Raw genomic sequence first — 18,448 nt, 5'->3', positions numbered from 1 at the left:
TCTGTTTAAACAGATTTTTCCCTTCACAGTTGATTAAGAAATCCCTATATTTATATAGCGATTTGAATCGAAAAACTTGTAAAACGCGCCGATTGGTTGTTGGCTAGGGAATTCTCGAAGTAGTTTCTAGGCTCTCTGAAAATTTTTTAGTACGCAGCCAATGAGCAGATTGTGGGACAAATGTTTTCTCATCGATTCGTAATGAATGTAGCTGCATATTATTCATTCGAAAGTATGTTGATGTATCCAATCTTCGCTTTTCATGATTCATGAATTTAAAAAATTGGTCGTAAGCGCAGCTACTTATCTAACAAGTGATTTGATGAGCGTCTTTTAACGCAAAGTACATCTGACAATTGTGGATATATTAATGATATTGTTATCATGGACGTAGATTTGCTTAGACCAGGAACAGTGCCAATTTCGCCGGATACGATACTATGGTTCGAATTTTTATTAAATCCTTCTTTACTAAAGAAGCATCTGTCAAAACTATTTCCAGGTAAACATAATGTCATATTCACTATATTAAATTAAATAAATATATTGTCAATAAATGTATATTATATCAAATAAAATATTAAATATATATAATGTTGAATGAATTATTTTCACAATTCAATCATGGAACATTACACGCATGAATATTTTATCTATATAATACTTTTCATGTACATCGTGATTTTTAGATCCATCGCCTACAGATCTGATAATTAAATTTATGACAATTAATTCTGATCAAAAAGAGACTGAGCCTAAAACGATTGATACAGAATTAAATGATGTAAAATCTAATGGTATAGCAAAGTGGTGTCATAAAAATTTAGCATTAAAGATACTTTCCTTGAAAGTAGCAGCATATCTAAAATGGGACTTGGATATACTGGAGAAGAAGCTACCTCTGCCAATACAGTTGACATTATTGCAAGATCTATTTTATGTTACCGCCGATGTTGCAGTAGAGATACCTACAATTCCAGAATTCTTCATAGAAACAGCTTCCGACCAATTTCTATTTACATTAGTTTTATATCACAGATGGCATTTGAGAGCAATTATTTACAGAGCTCTCAGTAATAAACAACCAAAACAACAGTTACTTCATATGTAAGTTTTATTTTCTTAGCATAAATTATTATATTGTTTTCTATTTGTGTGTGCAACAATTTAAAAAGATTTTATTGATATACTAGACCAGGTACTCAAGAATCGACATATGTACCTCCAGGTATAGTGGATGATATTATTAGGAAATTAGAAACGCACATACCAAATAGTGTAAGTGCCCTAAATGCTATTTTACAAATGTCCGATATAAAGCCAAAGATTCCTTCTTTTGATACTTTTCAAATGTTAACTGAAGATAGTACGGAAATTAAGCAAAATTGGGAAAATATGTGTCTGGTAAACATAGATGAATTTAAATGTCAGGTACGGAATTTGCAAACTAGGTATTATCCTGTCTCTCATTGAGAGAATAACAAAATATTTATTTCCTTTTTAGATACATTACGATCTCGCGATGTTTCATTTATTGAGGGAAGAGTATCAAGAGGCAAAACATCATATTAAGCGAGCCAAGGAATTGTACAATAATTTTAATCCAGCAGAAAAATTAATATACTGTAAAGTGCAAAAAGAATTTTTAAATGGTTGTTGTTTGGCGTGCGAAGTGCCACTGGAAGAAATCACGCCCAGTCTTACACAACGTTTGCAATCCTCTATCAAAGATCAATACACTGTAAGTATATTTTTGTGCATCTATATAAAATCGATATGCGTTATATATTCTTGAATAATATATACAATGCACACACATGCAAAATCTGCAGAATATATTGCAGATTTTGCAAGCAGATAATATTTTCAGGGAAATACCACAAGTTTATAGAGATAATTTGGAACTGGATGTGCAAGGTGGATTGGTTAACAGAAAATTCGTAGTTGCCCGAGATCTTTTGCTGCAAATACAAAGCTTAAATCTGGTTAGGAAGATCCTTGACAACAGCATAATACTGGGTGATTATATAACAGAAATTAAGGCAGCTGGTACAAAGGGTCTGGATGTCTTTTTTGGGGTAAAACTTATAATTTCTATATCTTTAAGTATTTATTAGCTCTCTCTAAATAAATTCAAAATAATTTTTCCCCATTTTTAAATTAACTTTTTTGCGTTTTGAATAGAATTAATCTTCTTTTATTATGTATCAAAACAGATTGTCACACTATTTTTAATTATCATCAAGAATACAATTTTTTTTTTAAATTATTAAGCAATAAATTTATTATTTATTGTATCGTTATGTTATATTTGATGCTTTAGGCTTTAGATAATGTACTGGAAAAAGCAACAGTTGCAGATAAAAAACGGATTTCCCGTTACCTTCTTTATCTTATGAACACTGCTGATATAGAAGGATTTGCTTCGAAAATACTTAATAATTCTTCCTTCTCGTCGTTATTCGATGAAACGGAGCTTACTGTCTTTCAACAAGCAGTTGCTTCCAACGAGATTGTATTACCAAATTTATTGCTGCAAAATGACTGGGATATACCATCAGTACCATATATACGTATGTATAAACCATATAAAAAAAGAAGAAAAGAAGTATTATTAAGACATTAACAGATATTTTATCTTACCGTTAAGCATGTTGATTTTGAAATCCCGTTTTTATCGTTATTTACAGAAAGTGCGAGAATCGAAGTATTCGAATTGGAACAGAAGTTGATAGAATCATACGATTGTCACACGATCCGCGAAACATTGATCCACCTGGATGGAAAGAAGCGTATGAAACCATTATGGCATGTGAACAGCTGTTGGGAATTGCCTATACCATTGCAGAGTGTAGTAATGTCGCTTTCCAGAGGTTTTATTCAGGATTACTCCTATATTTTGCTTGCGAAGAGTCGAGAATTGGTGACATCCAAAAATTTCGACAACGCCATCGAACTACTAAAAATACTGGATAAAGAGCTACAGGAAAATTTAAAAAGTGGAAGTTCACTAGTTTTTAAATTATGCAAGCTGGTAAACTGGGAATGCTTGCTTGTCGAGATATGGAAATGTTTTAATGCTTGGCCGGCAACAAATGTCTGTAGGTGCACGAAGAATTAAAAATACCTGTGAATGAAAAAGAAATCTGTAATTATTTTATATATTATAAGTACTATATATTTCAGGTGATATGCAAAGTATGGTCGCACGGAGCAAACTGTGTCTTGGTGCGTTAGAAGCATCTGATCAGCTGATTCCGCGGCAAGAAATAATAGAATATTGTACGGTCTTTCTTTTAAACATGGCCGAATGGGATTATCTTACTAGTTTGGAGAAGCGTTGGAGTTACACTGAATTTGCAGCTGCTATCAGCGGTGTTTGCCAAGACATTGTTAAATACAAGGGAACTCGCAAATTTTCGCGGGACGCATGGGATATGAGTAAATATATTTATTAAAAATTCTATATGTATATATCACTTGTTGTGGTATATATCGCGTGTTCTTTAGTTTTAGTCGCATTTGGTCCTAACAGAGATCAACCACAGAAACGCAGCAGTAATAGTGGAAGTTCTGGCAGTGGTGTGTCAAGGGACATTGCTACTAGTATCGCCGTTACGCTTACCCGACTACGAGAACCCATGGTTCTTACTGTAGTGATATCATTGTTGGCACGTTTGCGCAACGTCTTGCGTGACGAGTCTAGTCTGGAATTACACACGCAGTATCTATCCCTTTGGCCTGCTGGAATACCAAAGTACATTCGTCGTATTATATAATTTTTATATTATAATAATTAATACTAAATTTATTTTCAAGTTATATAAACATAATATTATATTATATTTAATATTAATATTTAATATTATATTTAATATCAACTAATATATATTTTATGCATTGTAACAATACATACTTAATATTTTAATAACAATTACACAATTTTACATTTATAGTGCAAATTCATATAACATAAGATATATCGGAGAATTATTATTTCAACTATTGACACAGGCTCTGAAATATTATCCCTGCAATGTACCTTGGTTGAGATTAATGGGTGATCTCAATTTTGGTATGTTTCCGTTATATTACGAATATCAAATATATAATATCAATATTAATATTGGTACATAATAATATTGGTTTTTTCTTTTCTCTAGTTCTATCATACTATGAAAGTGCAATGAAGTATTACCTGGAGGCTATCATGGTAGCTAGTGATTTATTCAGTCAACCGACACCACGTACACAAATAGACGATCTTGTTTACAGAAGAATGATCAAATGTTGTGCACATTTACAATGCTACACCCAAGCGGTTGTACTGTGTCAATTTTTAGAAGAAGTGGATTATACTCTGGCATTTAAAATGGCAGGCAGTGATCAAAAAAGCTGTGCAGCAGCTGACGCTATGGACGCATATTATCATTGTATATGGGACACAACAATACTCGAGTATCTCATATATTTACATACAAAACGCGGAGAACATCACAGAAAGCAACTCGCGGTAAATTGAATAATGTAACAATAAAGAAACAATTACAAAGCACGATTAAATAACTACATTAAAAATAATATAATATTATATATGAATTAGCCAATTTTTTTGTTTTCTATTTAGATTTGAAATAGTAAATATGTGAATATATATTTTTATATAATACATGCATAAAAAAATATAAAAAGTTTTGCTTTACAGATCAAGGTCATTGGGTTATTGGAATTAAATTCTAACAATAACGAAGAAATTCAGAGAGAAGCGGCTAATATTCGGAAAGCTAAATTTTTAAGAGCGTTAGCAAAACAATATGTTTATTAAAGGAAATAAAACGAAATATTATATATGTTTCTAAGTCGAACGAAAAGTTTTGTACATTGCAATATAAAATTAATGTTACATTGTATACTTGTATGTGTAAATGTGTGTGTATGCTTCTATTTAAAAAAATAATGTAAAATAAAGATTTTGGTTTAATTATATATTATCTTAATTTAGATAATTAGTACACAAGTATTTGAAATTCGCGGGTTTTATGTGAGATTAAGGTAGGTTTCTAATTGTTTCATATGACAAATTTATTCTAAATTAATTTTGAGTTGTTTAATATACGAAATCTTCCAAAGATTACTAATTTGACAGCCGATCGACAGCATCTGTAACAAATTTCTGTACGTTAATTATAAAGAACTTAAAAAATATCGCAAGTGTATGTACCGTTAGGGTTTATTCAGGTGAAGAAAGGGGCGTTCCTTCGGTATAAAGGTCAATCCATACGTCATAGAAGGCTCCATTATTTAACATATGAGCCGACATTAGACTTCTAGAAGAGAGTACAAATATAACGTGTACATACGTGTTTTGTAGAAAGATTACATTCTCATAATGAGTACAGTAGAAAATTCTGTAAGTTTTTATTCTCATTGTTAATTGTAATGTTATTTTATATTATGGTATATGCATCTCGTAATGAAAATAATCATTGTGTGCTAATTTATGCGACATTTATATTATTGATGATAGACAGTCAAATCCTCTCGTCGCGTATGGTACACTGAATATAACTGAACTGTTATAGATTAATATATCAATTCTCACAATTATTTTTTTTTAGGATATTATATATATATTATATTTCGAATGCATTCACGATTATTCACGAATTTTTAAAATCAAAACGAGAAAATTGTTTCTTTTTATATAAATAAAATTTATAATTAAAAATTTGGATCTTTTTGTACCAATGGACCTTTTTGTATAATTTTCTTTACAATATCATTTTATATAATCTTTTATAATAACAATAAAATGCAATTTCTTCTAATCTATTTCTATGAATTTGAATTCAAGCATCTTTCTCTTTTTTATTAAAGTAAAATAAATGATATTTATTCTGCAGGTAATAAAGATCAATAAATGGGACGGTTCAGCCGTGAAGAATGCTTTGGATGACGCAGTTAAGGATGTACTTACAAAAAAATATAATTACATAGAAAATTTTGCTCTTCTCGACGGAAGACTGGCACTCTGTGGGATTGCAGTTACAATAGCTATCATAGCATTGTTGTGCGATTATCTGTATCCATTCCCTGCTTCTAAACCTGTTTTAGTAGCCTGTGTTTCTCTGTATTTTATTCTGATGGGACTTTTGACGTTATATACAACATACAAAGAGAAAGGCATATTTGTGGTTGCAATCCAAAGGTGAATTAATGATCTTTTCTAATATGTAATCTAGAATTGTGTTTTATTTTCGTTTTTAAGTCTTTTAAGTCATTTGTCTCTTTGAATTTTGTACATACTTATTATTTATATTGTTTTTAATCTTAATATAAGATAAAAAATTAGCTACATTTCATGCTAAATGTTTAATAAAAAAAAAAACAGATTTATAAAATTATACAATATGTTATGATTTTTCAGAGATCCAGCAGGGTTTAATCCTGATTTAATCTGGGAGGCAAGTTCCTATTTGAAGAAATATGATGACAAGTACAATTTGGTATTGTCGGTTAGGAGCGTTTCATCGGGCAACATTAATGAGACAACAGTAACTAAATCCATTGCAAATTTTATCGATGTTAATGGTGTGGTGATTCCAGAATTGATAGAAACCGTTGTGACGAATATGCATGATAGTCTGACATCCCAACGCAAGGAAAAGTAGCAATGTTTTGATACTTGAACAATGAAGTTACTTTCTGTTCTAAATGAGAATAAATTCGATATTATTGCAGTTTTTCGTCTGTCATCTAAAAATAGGCAATCCATATTTTTACATTTCCAATCTGGTGTAATGATATAAATAACATATAATGAGAGTCAAATATTTATTCCTCTGTATGTGTGTGATGTGGGTATTATAATTATTATATTCAGCATTTGATGAAGAGGAAACAAACATTAAAAACATTCATTTTCTAGACAAATAAGTAATGCATTCATTATTTGTTTTTATATCCTATAAAAAAACATTGATCAAATTATTTGCATATATCATATATATATATATATATATATATATATATATATATATATATATATATATATATAATATGAATATCTGTAAATATATCTTCTGGTATATACATATACATATGGCGACTTTTATATATCGGTTTGTTGTTGAACCAGTCGAATGTGACTGTCATATTTCGATCGGTTTTAACTGTATTATCTCGAAAAGTGAATAAAACAAACCCATTCTTTTACAACATTTAAAAATGACGACGCTCAGGCCTTTTACATGCAACGATTTATTTAGATTTAATAACGTGTAAGTAGTTTTCCAAAAAATTTATCCTTTTTAACCTAAAATTCAACTGAACGATTTAAACAATTCATTGTATTGATGATCATTATAATTATATTTATGGTTTTTTATTTTAGAAATTTGGATCCGCTCACAGAAACCGTATCCTTTATTCTGATCAACAAAAAAAGATATTAATGTACTATGAATATTTTTTATTTAACTCAATCATTACACATGGCTTAAAAAAATAGAATAATAATTTCCATATTACAACGTTTTGTTTTATTGAAATAATTTGGAAAATTTCAATCTATACTTGTTCATTTTTCACATTTCTATTCAGTATGGGCTTTCGTTTTATATGCATTATCTTGCGCATTGGCCAGAATATATCCAGGTAGCAGAGTCTCCGAGCGGTGAAATTATGGGTTACAGTAAGTATATTCAGTTCCAACATATTCTTACAACAATGCATAATTCTCTCATGTGATCTAAAATTAGCATTATTATTTGGAAATTATCAAAGTCATGGGGAAGGCGGAAGGTCATGGAGAAAATTGGCATGGTCATGTAACAGCTCTCACGGTCTCTCCTGATTACAGAAGACTGGGTCTTGCTGCGATGCTGATGAAGTTTCTTGAGGAAGTATCGGAAAAGTGAGCAATAATTTACTTTACTTAAATTATCACTTAAACATAGATAAATAACTTTAATATTATTTTTATTATTATTACGTTATCATTTGTTTGATCAATATCCTTTTACGCAAATCAGGAAACAGGCATATTTCGTGGATCTATTTGTTAGAGTGAGTAATAAAGTTGCAATTACCATGTATCAACAATTGGGATACATTGTGTACAGAACAGTATTAGAGTACTATAATGGGGATCCGGATGAAGATGCATATGGTAGAGATTTATTTTGAGGAATTTAAGATACTAGATCTTTATGTATGTGAGATTAATAGAGATGATATTGGTTTTAGACATGAGGAAAGCACTGTCGAGAGATGTTAAAAAGAAATCTATGATTCCATTAACACATCCTGTGAGACCAGAAGAGGTAGACTGAAATGTCAATAGTTCCTATGTATAATGCAGAATGAATATCGTTCAAACTTCTTGTCTCTCATGATTGATGAAACGCGAAACAGATCGAAAAATAAACTAACGAGTAAATCATATGAAAAATATTTGTGCATGTAGAAATTATTATAAAAATTGAGAAATACATGCCGCTAAGAATTTTTACGCTTTTCTTATTTATAGTAAGTTCTCTCCTCATATTCATTCTAAGATTATCAATAAGATTTCCTTTACAAAGATATCCTTTTATGATCTTCCATTTTATCAAGTTTAATTTTTTCCAAGTAAAACAAAAAAATTAATTCACCACTCGATATTAATGTTTCTACGCTTATATTAATGTGCAGTTTATTTGTTCTCCTGTACAATAGTACACAATGTTTTCCATTTGTTTCGCTCGTATCTTTTTTCACATATGAATAAATAATAAATATAAATGTAAGCTGTGAGATAGGCTCGGTAGAATGCGATTCAGATAGAGCTGGATTGTGTAAATTATTAGCTGTCTATTTTGATTCTACTAATTTTTAGAAACGCAAGTCCGTTTTTATGATATTTACACGAATGAGCGAGTCTAGTACAAGGTGTACGATTTTTCCAACTAAGTCACATGATATCATAGGTGCTAGTCACCCGCGCAATAACATCTGATATCGCGTATGATATATTATATAAAAAATTAAGGACAAAATGTCTCTCGTTCTTGCATATCTTTGTACTGCTCTCAATAGTTTGAGATTCGAATTATTCGTACAAACGTCATAATGTGCTAAATGAAGCCGGGTATACGTGCGCATTTTAGTCTGTCTATATTCCCAGACAATGTAAATAATCTAAAGGAGACTGCAAAGATTAATCTTTGAAATATCCTTTTGATATCTTACGAAAGTCCTTCAAATTGAGATCCATTGTTCAGCTCGTTTTATTTCTCCTCGCAAGAAAATAGACTGGATCGTAATATAATCTCGGAAATTACAAAATCTTGTAGAAGTCTTGTACATATTGCACGAAAGCCCTACTTTTAGCCGCGCTCGTAATTTGTAATCGCTAAAAGGAAGACGTTTGCTAGTTACGTAGGACACGTCCAACGCGAGTACAAAATTTCTCTCTCTTTCTCTCTCTACATATAGACACGCTATAACTGTTACGTATATTTTAATACACAATGTTGCACACGTATTATGCGCAGGAACGCGCGATGTTCATTATTAAATAGTAAATTACGTTCCCAATGTTACACTTATTTGTATGTTTTTGTAAAAAAAAAAAAAAAAAAATATATATACCTTAAATAAATATCGGATATGAGACTAGCTGTTATCGAAGTTAAAATATAACGGTATATCAGATTTTTCTGTTCATTAATTTTTCTCGCGAGTAGCTTTACACATGTAAAAAGCAAAGAAACGGACTTTCAAAGATAAAAATAAGAGAAAGTATAATCAGTCTCTCTTTCTAGCCAATAAACGGAATGTAAAATAGTTCCGTTTATTAGATCTATTTTATTAGAACTATTTTGCACTAATATTCTAATTGTTAAAATAAACTGAGTTTTTCTTTTTAAGTTCTTTTTTGCCTAAATATATCAAAATCGAATTTAGACAAAAAATAAAATTATATTATACAAATTTAATTTTATTAAATTTAAATTTTTAATTACGACATATATACAGTCTCCATTAAATCTAAATTCAATTCAAACTTAATGTCAATTAAGTTCAAATTTATATGCGTGTCTAACGGAACAAATTTATTTTAATAAAATACATTTAATCAAATCGAAATTTTGATAGAAATAAAAATGCAGTGAAAAAACTTTCATGGAATTAGAAGAAATTATATTGCAAATTATATGACATAGTAACGAGACTCACATGTATGCTTAGGTCGCAATGATTGTATAATTCGGTAAAATTGGGAAGAAACGTATATCGCTGTGTCATTCAATATATCTCTAAACATTTAATAACTTGATTAATATATACACGTGATACGTGAGTACGTCATTGTTTACGCAATATTTTACGCGTCTTTTTTTTTGCTTTTAATTTTTGGTATATAAATACGGTAGTAAAAATCTTAGCGTGATACTTAGTCGCGGGATGAAACTATTCGATGTGTAATCGCGCATACTAATTATAGGCAGTGTTACAGATCGATTTTCATTTCAACCACTTTTAAGCCATCTTTACGATTCTTCATAGTTAGCTCTGTGTCGCTGTTAATCATTAAATATATTTACATTGATACGGTCTTATAGAAGTATCGATACTAATTTACATGCATAATTCGACATATATAAACGTAAATATGATTCAAACGTTACTGCGATTGCGCTTCGCAGAAAAAAAAAACGATGCGCTTCACGCAATTATGATACTAATACTGCACTATTACGCTGCCTTTATATAATACAAACGACAAAATAAAATATGCATCATAATCAGACACATCCGCACATATTCAAGAAATATATTCCTAGTCTTTCTCAAAATTAACACGACCAGCCTTTTTATTAAGGTCTTTGGTGATCTGGCGTCGACTTCAATATATCAGGTTGAGTTGGAAGACAGCTTGAACCTGTAAAGATAAAGCTCACTAAATACTGTTCTTGTAAAGTAATAATATTAAAATTAATTAGTTACTAACAATATTTATAACATTGCTGTTTTGTTAAACAAAACAAAATTAGGTAAAAATCAATTAGTACATCAAGTTTTATCTTTTTTGATTTATTTACAATTTACATCTAAAGAAATTAATTCTAAAAAATCAGCCATCTTCATCATTTATAAAATTCAAGGAAATAGCCATTCTATTGATAAATTTAAATCGTCAATAATTTTTTCTATTTCATTTCTGAAGATTTTCAATACAAAATATTAAATATTTATAATTTGTTTGTAACACTTTTTGTAACATGAAAAAAATAGAGATTTTTGTTTTCACTAACCAGTTGCAGGTCTCAGAGTGGATTTAATAGATCGATGTGACCCGTTGCGAGTGAGAGTATTCATTTGTGGAGTGCCTGGTAATGCGTGGCCCAACGCGTTCATATAGTCAGCAATCAGCAAAGTTATCTCCAAAATCTGAAACAATTACGATGCCGCAAATATATGACGAAGATGAAATATTTTTTTTCAATTACTAAGCTTTCCACAATGTTATATGATATACGCACTTTGGGTTTAGAAAGTGCAAACAGTAGTTTCTGTTCAGCCGCACCTTCGTCCGGACAAGCAACAAGCATAAAATCATCTAAACAGCCACCAAACGTCACTATATTCGCATAATTATAACGGCACATGACCGCCATTGTTTGTAATTCAAGTAATGTTACACTGTCCTCGCAAACCGCTATCCAAACGGTCACGGGATCGGTTTGTTTCAACTGAAAAAGTTTTAGATTAAAATCTCAAATCACACTTATACATTTATAAATAATCTATGATTGTTATATTATGTCTATATAAAATTATTTCGTTTCTGTACTTATGTAATATCTGTAACAGCCTCATTGTACCTTTGCTTGGTACAGGGTAGCTCCGAAGAAAGGCCACTTTCTAGTACACGTGAGATATATACGAACGCAATCCAATACGCTACGTCCTTTCAAACCGATCCACTTTTCCTGCAATTTTTCCTGCAATTCCCTGATAAAGGAAAATAATCGAGCGAAGGTTACAATATGAAAAATATGCTATTTAAATAAATGTATCTAATAGTTTAGTTAAGTTATCGGTTATTCACCTCAATTGATCGGTGGTAATATTGGTCCGATAGCGTATCGGATAAAATTTATCCAAGGCTTGAAGCACGAGATGATGCGGATTATTTCCGGGGCCGCTGCCACGTGCTTTATCATTGTTGTATTCTCCAAAGTCGATCTATGAAATTAATCGATTAAATGAGATCGTGTAAAGTAATGAATTCATTAAATTATTTTATAGACAATTATTTTATAGACACCTTTTACAAAAAAGGATATTTATGATTACATTTGAAATTTCATATAAAATATATAAAATGTATTTCACATACATAAATCTATGTACCTAATATAATCATACCTGTGCCATTAACGATGCCAATTCGAAAGCGAGTTCGCGATTTAACGGAAATTTTCCTTGTACAACTTGTTGATTCACTTGATAACATAATAAAAGCCTCTCCTTGTCTGTTTCCATTTTAGCAGCTTGCCGCCAGTAGCATCGTGATTTGTATGTCAATTGTATCACTCTGGTGTTTTCAAATTTTCCCGAACCTTTCTCCCGTAATGCAGTCTCCCATTTTGAAATAATATCGCATAGCTAAAACATAAGTTTGTATCTTGAAGATTCACCTAAAAAACCAACGCTGATAAAGAAGTAAAATTTGTATATTCTGTTTAAAATTCTTTATTATTTTACAGGTTTAAGTAGAGAAGGCTAAAACACAAATTTGATTCCATAAATTCCAATTATATATATATATATATATAATTCCAATATATATTTTTACGAATAATATGATAAGTTTATAGATGAATTTTATTTCACCATTTCACAGTTTCAATTTTTACAAACCTTTGCTTGCAGGTCAATGAAATGTTCGAGATCCTTTTCGATCGGATCATCGCTGAATAGCGTGAAGCCAGATTGATGAACGTCCCTGCAGCCGATTTCTTGATTAAGGGTGTTCAGAAATTCCTCTATCGTTGTACTACCGTCGAAGCTCACGACTTGATACGTGCCATTGAGAAAATGAACCGGTATGGCATGTGGCAATGAATGATGGTACGGATTCTTCATTAATATCGACAGTACTTCCATCCTCGAGGGTTTCACCTCTCTACCACCATTCTGCAATGTTCTCTCCAAGGCTCGCTCGCAGTAAGCCGCGTATTTGCCGCATTCCGTTCTAGTGTAATGCGTAATATAATGTGATACAAGATAAAATAATATTAAACGAGCATTATAATCGAATCGGTCATTGCAGAAGAAATGAATTTTTAGAATTTTTGAGATTATTCGAAATTTGTTAAAGTGGATTCTATTTATCGAGAAAAAATGATACTAATTAAAATTAATTAATTAGAATAGCCTTAACAATGCACATTTCGAATTTTGGAAGTTTTGAGCTAATAATAAGCAAGATTTGCGCGTGATCTCCAATTATATATTTGCACGGAAAGGAAATGAATGAAAAAATCGGACGAAAATGATATTATTAGGATTAATGACTGTAAAAATTCTATTTCATCTCTGAGGCTCATTCAAAAATATGGAGATAATGGCCTTAAAGCTGCTTTCCTAATTAAATTTGCAACATTGAAAGCTTATGTGAAATCTTCATCTCTTCATATTTATCTTCATATTTAAAACATAATAACTCAGAAAATGGCATAAATAAAAATTGCCAAAAATTCCCTTCGCTTTCCTAAGAGATTTCTTTTCTTATCTTTCTTCGCAATGATCGAATCGCTTCTTGGATCAGCTCTCACTCACTTGCTGTCAGCATTTCTCTGCAGGTGCAGTTTCAGGTACCATAGTAACCGATTGTTCCTGGGTAGAAAGAGAGAGACGGCGAGCGCCAGGAGCTGCCATCCCTGGATAAGCACGTACTGCGCGGGATTAGTTTTGCAGTCCAAGATAGTGGAGGTCGAGTGGCCCTGCGTGAGCGGAGGACTGTGAGAAGTCGAGGCCGTTGATTGTGCGTCCGCATTTTCACCGCTGCCATTTGCCGCGGGACTTTGCGTATCGCAGGTGAAGAGCGATTGCGTGGCGCAGAGGAGGAGTTGCTGCAATGGTATGCTGGCATACTACTACGTCCCTGAATATTATATATATTCAGCCAATCCTATAGCTTATTACTTTTCATCCTCGTCAAAAGGTAAACGCGTTAACGTTTTACTTGCGTGATTACGATTGTAAATCAATGGCAATTGAACAAATATCTCGATATTCGCATCAAGTTATCTTACTTATCTTTTTATTATTATATATACATCAGTTTTACTGTTTTATTATTTTATAAATATATAGATATTCATTCTCTATATGTGTACGCATTATATGCGTGGATATTTTACGAAAAATCGGCGGATTAAAAGAAACTGAGAGACGTTAAGCCAAGTTGAATCTTTGTTTCCTGATAGATTGAGGATTAGTTAGAAAATGCTTGACTTTCTATTCTTTTTTTTCATTCTCATCGTATTAGCATTTAAATAAATAATATTTAACAAGCACAAGCACACCATTAAACAAATAATTTTTTTAAATATAAAAGATTCGGTGCAACAATGACTTTATACCTTGAAAAAATTAATTTAAATTTAATTTTCTCAAATTCTCTATTAAAATGGATTTTTAAAAAATTTTTCTTTCGCGAAATAAAACAGTAATGCATTTTAAGTGCATGTGGAATAAAAAGAAAATTGTTTCGTAATACTTCTGATTTTTCTTAAAGAAATTAAATTATTTATTCTCACTAATAAAGAACTAAAATATAAATAAAAAGGAAAAAAAAATCGAGATTATTCACTTAATATAAAAATTAAAAGTTTATAATTTTGGAGAATGAGCATCTCTCTTTATTAATTTTCCTGAATATACTGATTTTTACTGACATAAACTAGGAAATACATTTTATTTGAATTATATTTCGGTTAGTAAATAAGCACGAGAAATTGAAATTTCAACGCACAACATGTTAATTGAATAAAACGCGTATAAACTCGATATAAACCCTCAAAATCGTAAGAAGAATGTGAATGAGAAAAGCTCTTATGCTTTTAGGCCATATGAATCAACCGCACCAACTGTAAAGCGTTGCGTTTACGTTTATTGACGTTATATGAGACGAGTGAGGCACTTTTCCCGTAATTTTGCGTCCAGCGATGCAATATTCGTGATAATATATCCATATACTATGCGTCTTTTCTCAGTAATTTTAGGCAAAAGGATAAGTATGAAAGAAGAGAGGAAAAAATGACAGAGGAAAGAGAGAGAGAGAGAAGGGAAAAAAGAATTGAAACAATACAAAAATCCAAAAGATATTTATAAGATATCTAAAGGACGTCTTTTTTAAAGATTTGAAGCGCTATTTAAACGTCTTTACAACATCTCTTAAATGTTCGTATTGTTTGAGGAGCGGGAGGGGAAGGGGGGAGGATGGCGGAGGAGAAGAGGAGAAAAGTAATGGATTACAAATTTCACTTGTTAGAATAATCTATTTCGTTGATAAAAATCTAAATCTTTAAGCAGCATTCAAACAGAGAATATTCAAGTAACTATTGCAACTATTGCAAAAAGGAACTCATGAAAAATTGGAAAAAAAAGGAATTTAAAAATGTTTTTCTGTGTGTGTCCTCATGTACACCAACATACCATTCTGCAAGTGTATTTGTGGCGCGAAACGTATTTTGACGGAAGTAAATAATAATTACAATCTGTACTTTGTAATCTGTATGCAAGGATTAACAGAGATGATCGATAAACATCTATGTCGATTATAATAATATCATGATAATCGTCGAAATATGTTCGGCTCACATGATGGACGTTAGGGTAATTTGATCGGGTATGATGTATAAATATTAAAGTATATGATAAAAAGTAAACGGAAAAACTTAACACCATCGTGATATATAACAGAATTGATAAATGCATGCGATTTTATATAAAGTGAGAGCCTAAGAGACAGCACACTTAAAGCGGCAAATGAGAATTAAATGTGTTGAATGATTGTTAAAATTAAAAATAGTCGTTTTGAACTTGGTCAAGTATTATCACTGCGGCGACAGAGCGGATATATTTTTGTTATTTAAGTATTGTCGGGTGCCATTCTTAGTTAAACCATTCCGCTAAACCATTATTTGTCAATTTTCACAAACCCAAAAGGATTACTCGTAATACTTGACTAAGCATATTCAATGTACCATTTTCCGCGTTGAAAGAAATATCGTTTTCGAATGAACATGATACCATCATCGGAACGTGATGTGATGTATGAGATAGTATAGATGAGATCCATCCAAATTTTGATAAACGAATGATCGATGGGTATTGATCTAACTTTAAAAAATGGTACAGGATGATTGAGTGTTTTTGTTAAACAATAAGCAGGACTTACAACGCGCGCAGTACCCAGTGACACAAGTCTGGCGGCCTTTTTTACCTGTACGCCCAGACGATGTTGCGTGTGACGACTTGTCTGCTTTACCAGTGCACATATAAATTCAGATTGAAGTTCAGGCTGATCTAGGCATTGTTGCAACGCATTTTGCGCTAGAACCACATGGTAGTCGATACCTGCTTGCTCTACTGCCACCGACATAAATAGTTGACAGGCCTGTGATGATTAGAAGTGCGTGAGATTATTAATGATATTTCAGGCTTGTTCGCTTTAGCTATATTTTTCACGCTTTTTCTACATTAAAAATAAAATCAATATATATTTAGATTATAAAAGAGGAAAAAAAACTGAAACGTTTGAAAAATATAGCTAACAATAAGAAGAACACATCTCTTATTATAAAATATTGCTAATAATTAAAGTAATGAGAGATTTATGTGTTACCTGAAAATTGAATTAAAAATTTATGCGAACTTCGTAAAATTCTTAAAATGAAATATATATACATTTTGAGAATAAAAAGAAAAAAAATATAGAAACGTAGCTCTACAAGCATATATAACTGCGATAAAACAATGGCAACAATTAAAACTTTGAGTTCTCTTATGCAAAAAAATTTAGCATAAATTGCAAAGTAATTGCAAAATAATCGATAAAGGATCGTATCAACCTTGAACAGCTTTATAGCTTCGGTTTGTAGAGATTCGGAGGTCAGACTAGTCAGTGGACTAGTGATACTCTCTTTCGTGTGTAACAGCAAAGGATGTCGCCATAGAACGCAACTGGGATCACCATCGGTTTCCATTAGTCTCTGCACCAGTTGCTCGTACTGCGTACCCGCGCTCGGTCCGCCACCAGATACCACCGTCAAGTGGTAGAGCCAGTTGTCTTTATCTTGTTTATGCGGCATCAGTAGATACGTCGGACCCTGATGCGTCGGAAAGATGCCGATCGTTCTCTCGTGTGGGCACTCGGCGTCTCTTTCCTCACTGTCACTATCCGACACATGCTCCACCTCCTCTACTCGAGCGTCCCTCATATTGATTTGGCCGATAGGATTCTAGAATCATGTCAAAGATAGATTGAATATATCAACCATTATTGTATTTTCCGAATGCATCTTGAAACAATACATATTCATATATACTCACCGTATCGCTGGGACACTTAAAATAAAGGAACATCTTGCCAATAAGAACGCACCAACATTTTTTTGCATGGCCATTTTTCACTTTTGTCAACCAGCCTTGTATCGTTGGCTTGTTGTCCTCCTTGCTAAGCAGGAGTTTCGTTGCGTTTCGCCTTTGCACATTCTGTAGCACCCTTATCCAGTCCTCCATCGTAGCTATACAGTCCGCAGTCAAATAATATGTCTTTTTACCAGTGGCAATTTCGAAAGTGGCTGCACCTTCAGCTCTGTTGATCCTGAAAAATATACGAAGATATATGGAACTGCTTCTACGCGTTTCTAGTTAGAAATTAAATACATTCGGATATAATATTATATATATATTCGAATTAAAAATTAAACCTATTCGAATATATATTTAAGTCTATGATACGGAATCTGTGATGTGTGTATTTTTTCTGTGTTATAAACTATTTTCTTAAATTTATTTTTCTGTTAAAATAATTTATAAATCAATTTTAAACTTTATTTTAAATTACATATTAATACCTGCACACTTCATCCAAGATTATTTGGCCTTGCGGCTTTCGATTGACATCATTCTGGCTCTTCCAATACATCAATACACCATTTTTCAAAACGAACCATCGTTTTCGCCAAGTTTTTAATTTACCACCAAGTTTTGCTAGATGACCCGTCTTCTCTAGCGATTCCTGTCTCTTTGGACTTTCGCCGGAAACGCGCATCAGCAAGCTAGGCATACTGGATTCTAATGACGTCGAACTGAGCGCGTCGGGAGGTATCGCATAATCTTCAGACAATCCTGACTCGAGAGAAGTATCTGCAAATCAAAGAAA

At 31.9% G+C, this 18,448-nt stretch overlaps 4 protein-coding genes across 14 annotated transcripts in view; 3 read left to right on the top strand and 1 right to left on the bottom strand.

Moving 5' to 3' along the window:
- The first annotated feature begins 308 nt into the window (after window positions 1-308).
- On the top strand, window positions 309-4,928 carry Ints8 (integrator complex subunit 8). The gene is made up of 12 exons (XM_070295436.1): window positions 309-502; window positions 690-1,107; window positions 1,194-1,431; window positions 1,505-1,741; window positions 1,833-2,078; window positions 2,324-2,573; window positions 2,691-3,101; window positions 3,187-3,441; window positions 3,511-3,757; window positions 3,957-4,075; window positions 4,164-4,513; window positions 4,706-4,928. Exons 1-12 carry the CDS (start codon window positions 385-387, stop codon window positions 4,823-4,825), a joined length of 3,009 nt encoding a protein of 1,002 aa, XP_070151537.1. The 5' UTR covers window positions 309-384; the 3' UTR covers window positions 4,826-4,928.
- Window positions 4,929-5,305: 377 nt separating this feature from the next.
- On the top strand, window positions 5,306-6,936 carry Spase25 (Signal peptidase complex subunit Spase25). The gene is made up of 3 exons (XM_070295773.1): window positions 5,306-5,410; window positions 5,904-6,208; window positions 6,428-6,936. Exons 1-3 carry the CDS (start codon window positions 5,390-5,392, stop codon window positions 6,669-6,671), a joined length of 570 nt encoding a protein of 189 aa, XP_070151874.1. The 5' UTR covers window positions 5,306-5,389; the 3' UTR covers window positions 6,672-6,936.
- Window positions 6,937-7,107: 171 nt separating this feature from the next.
- Window positions 7,108-8,486, top strand: Naa20a (N-alpha-acetyltransferase 20 A). Its single transcript, XM_070295483.1, has 6 exons — window positions 7,108-7,280; window positions 7,394-7,418; window positions 7,603-7,693; window positions 7,786-7,915; window positions 8,034-8,170; window positions 8,248-8,486. The coding sequence occupies exons 1-6, from the start codon at window positions 7,228-7,230 to the stop codon at window positions 8,331-8,333; spliced, it is 522 nt and encodes a 173-aa protein (XP_070151584.1). The 5' UTR covers window positions 7,108-7,227; the 3' UTR covers window positions 8,334-8,486.
- Window positions 7,520-18,448, bottom strand: part of LOC138933039 (uncharacterized protein CG43867) — a 71,389-nt gene continuing 60,460 nt past the window's right edge. For 2 of the 11 annotated variants that reach the window (XM_070295466.1, XM_070295467.1), the window contains exons 9-20: window positions 18,141-18,432; window positions 17,614-17,887; window positions 17,133-17,522; window positions 16,460-16,678; window positions 13,834-14,126; window positions 12,913-13,246; window positions 12,418-12,657; window positions 12,098-12,234; window positions 11,871-12,000; window positions 11,529-11,738; window positions 11,301-11,436; window positions 7,520-10,927 (exon numbers count right to left, since the gene is read on the bottom strand). In XM_070295466.1, the coding sequence (XP_070151567.1) occupies window positions 10,863-10,927; window positions 11,301-11,436; window positions 11,529-11,738; window positions 11,871-12,000; window positions 12,098-12,234; window positions 12,418-12,657; window positions 12,913-13,246; window positions 13,834-14,126; window positions 16,460-16,678; window positions 17,133-17,522; window positions 17,614-17,887; window positions 18,141-18,432 (2,720 nt within the window). In that variant the 3' untranslated portion in view covers window positions 7,520-10,862. Of the gene's footprint in view, window positions 10,928-11,300; window positions 11,437-11,528; window positions 11,739-11,839; window positions 12,001-12,097; window positions 12,235-12,417; window positions 12,658-12,912; window positions 13,247-13,833; window positions 14,127-16,459; window positions 16,679-17,132; window positions 17,523-17,613; window positions 17,888-18,140; window positions 18,433-18,448 lie in introns of those variants that run through there. The other 9 variants (XM_070295468.1, XM_070295470.1, XM_070295471.1 and 6 more) reach the window with 9 other exon arrangements.

This window comes from Polyergus mexicanus, unplaced genomic scaffold (assembly GCF_030449975.1).
Source record: "Polyergus mexicanus isolate NDT 795.1 unplaced genomic scaffold, iyPolMexi1.0 SCAF_5, whole genome shotgun sequence".
NCBI classification, from domain to species: Eukaryota; Metazoa; Arthropoda; class Insecta; order Hymenoptera; family Formicidae; genus Polyergus; species Polyergus mexicanus.
The sequence above is the reverse complement of the archived record's forward strand: the minus strand, read 5'-3'. Positions and strand labels throughout refer to the sequence as shown.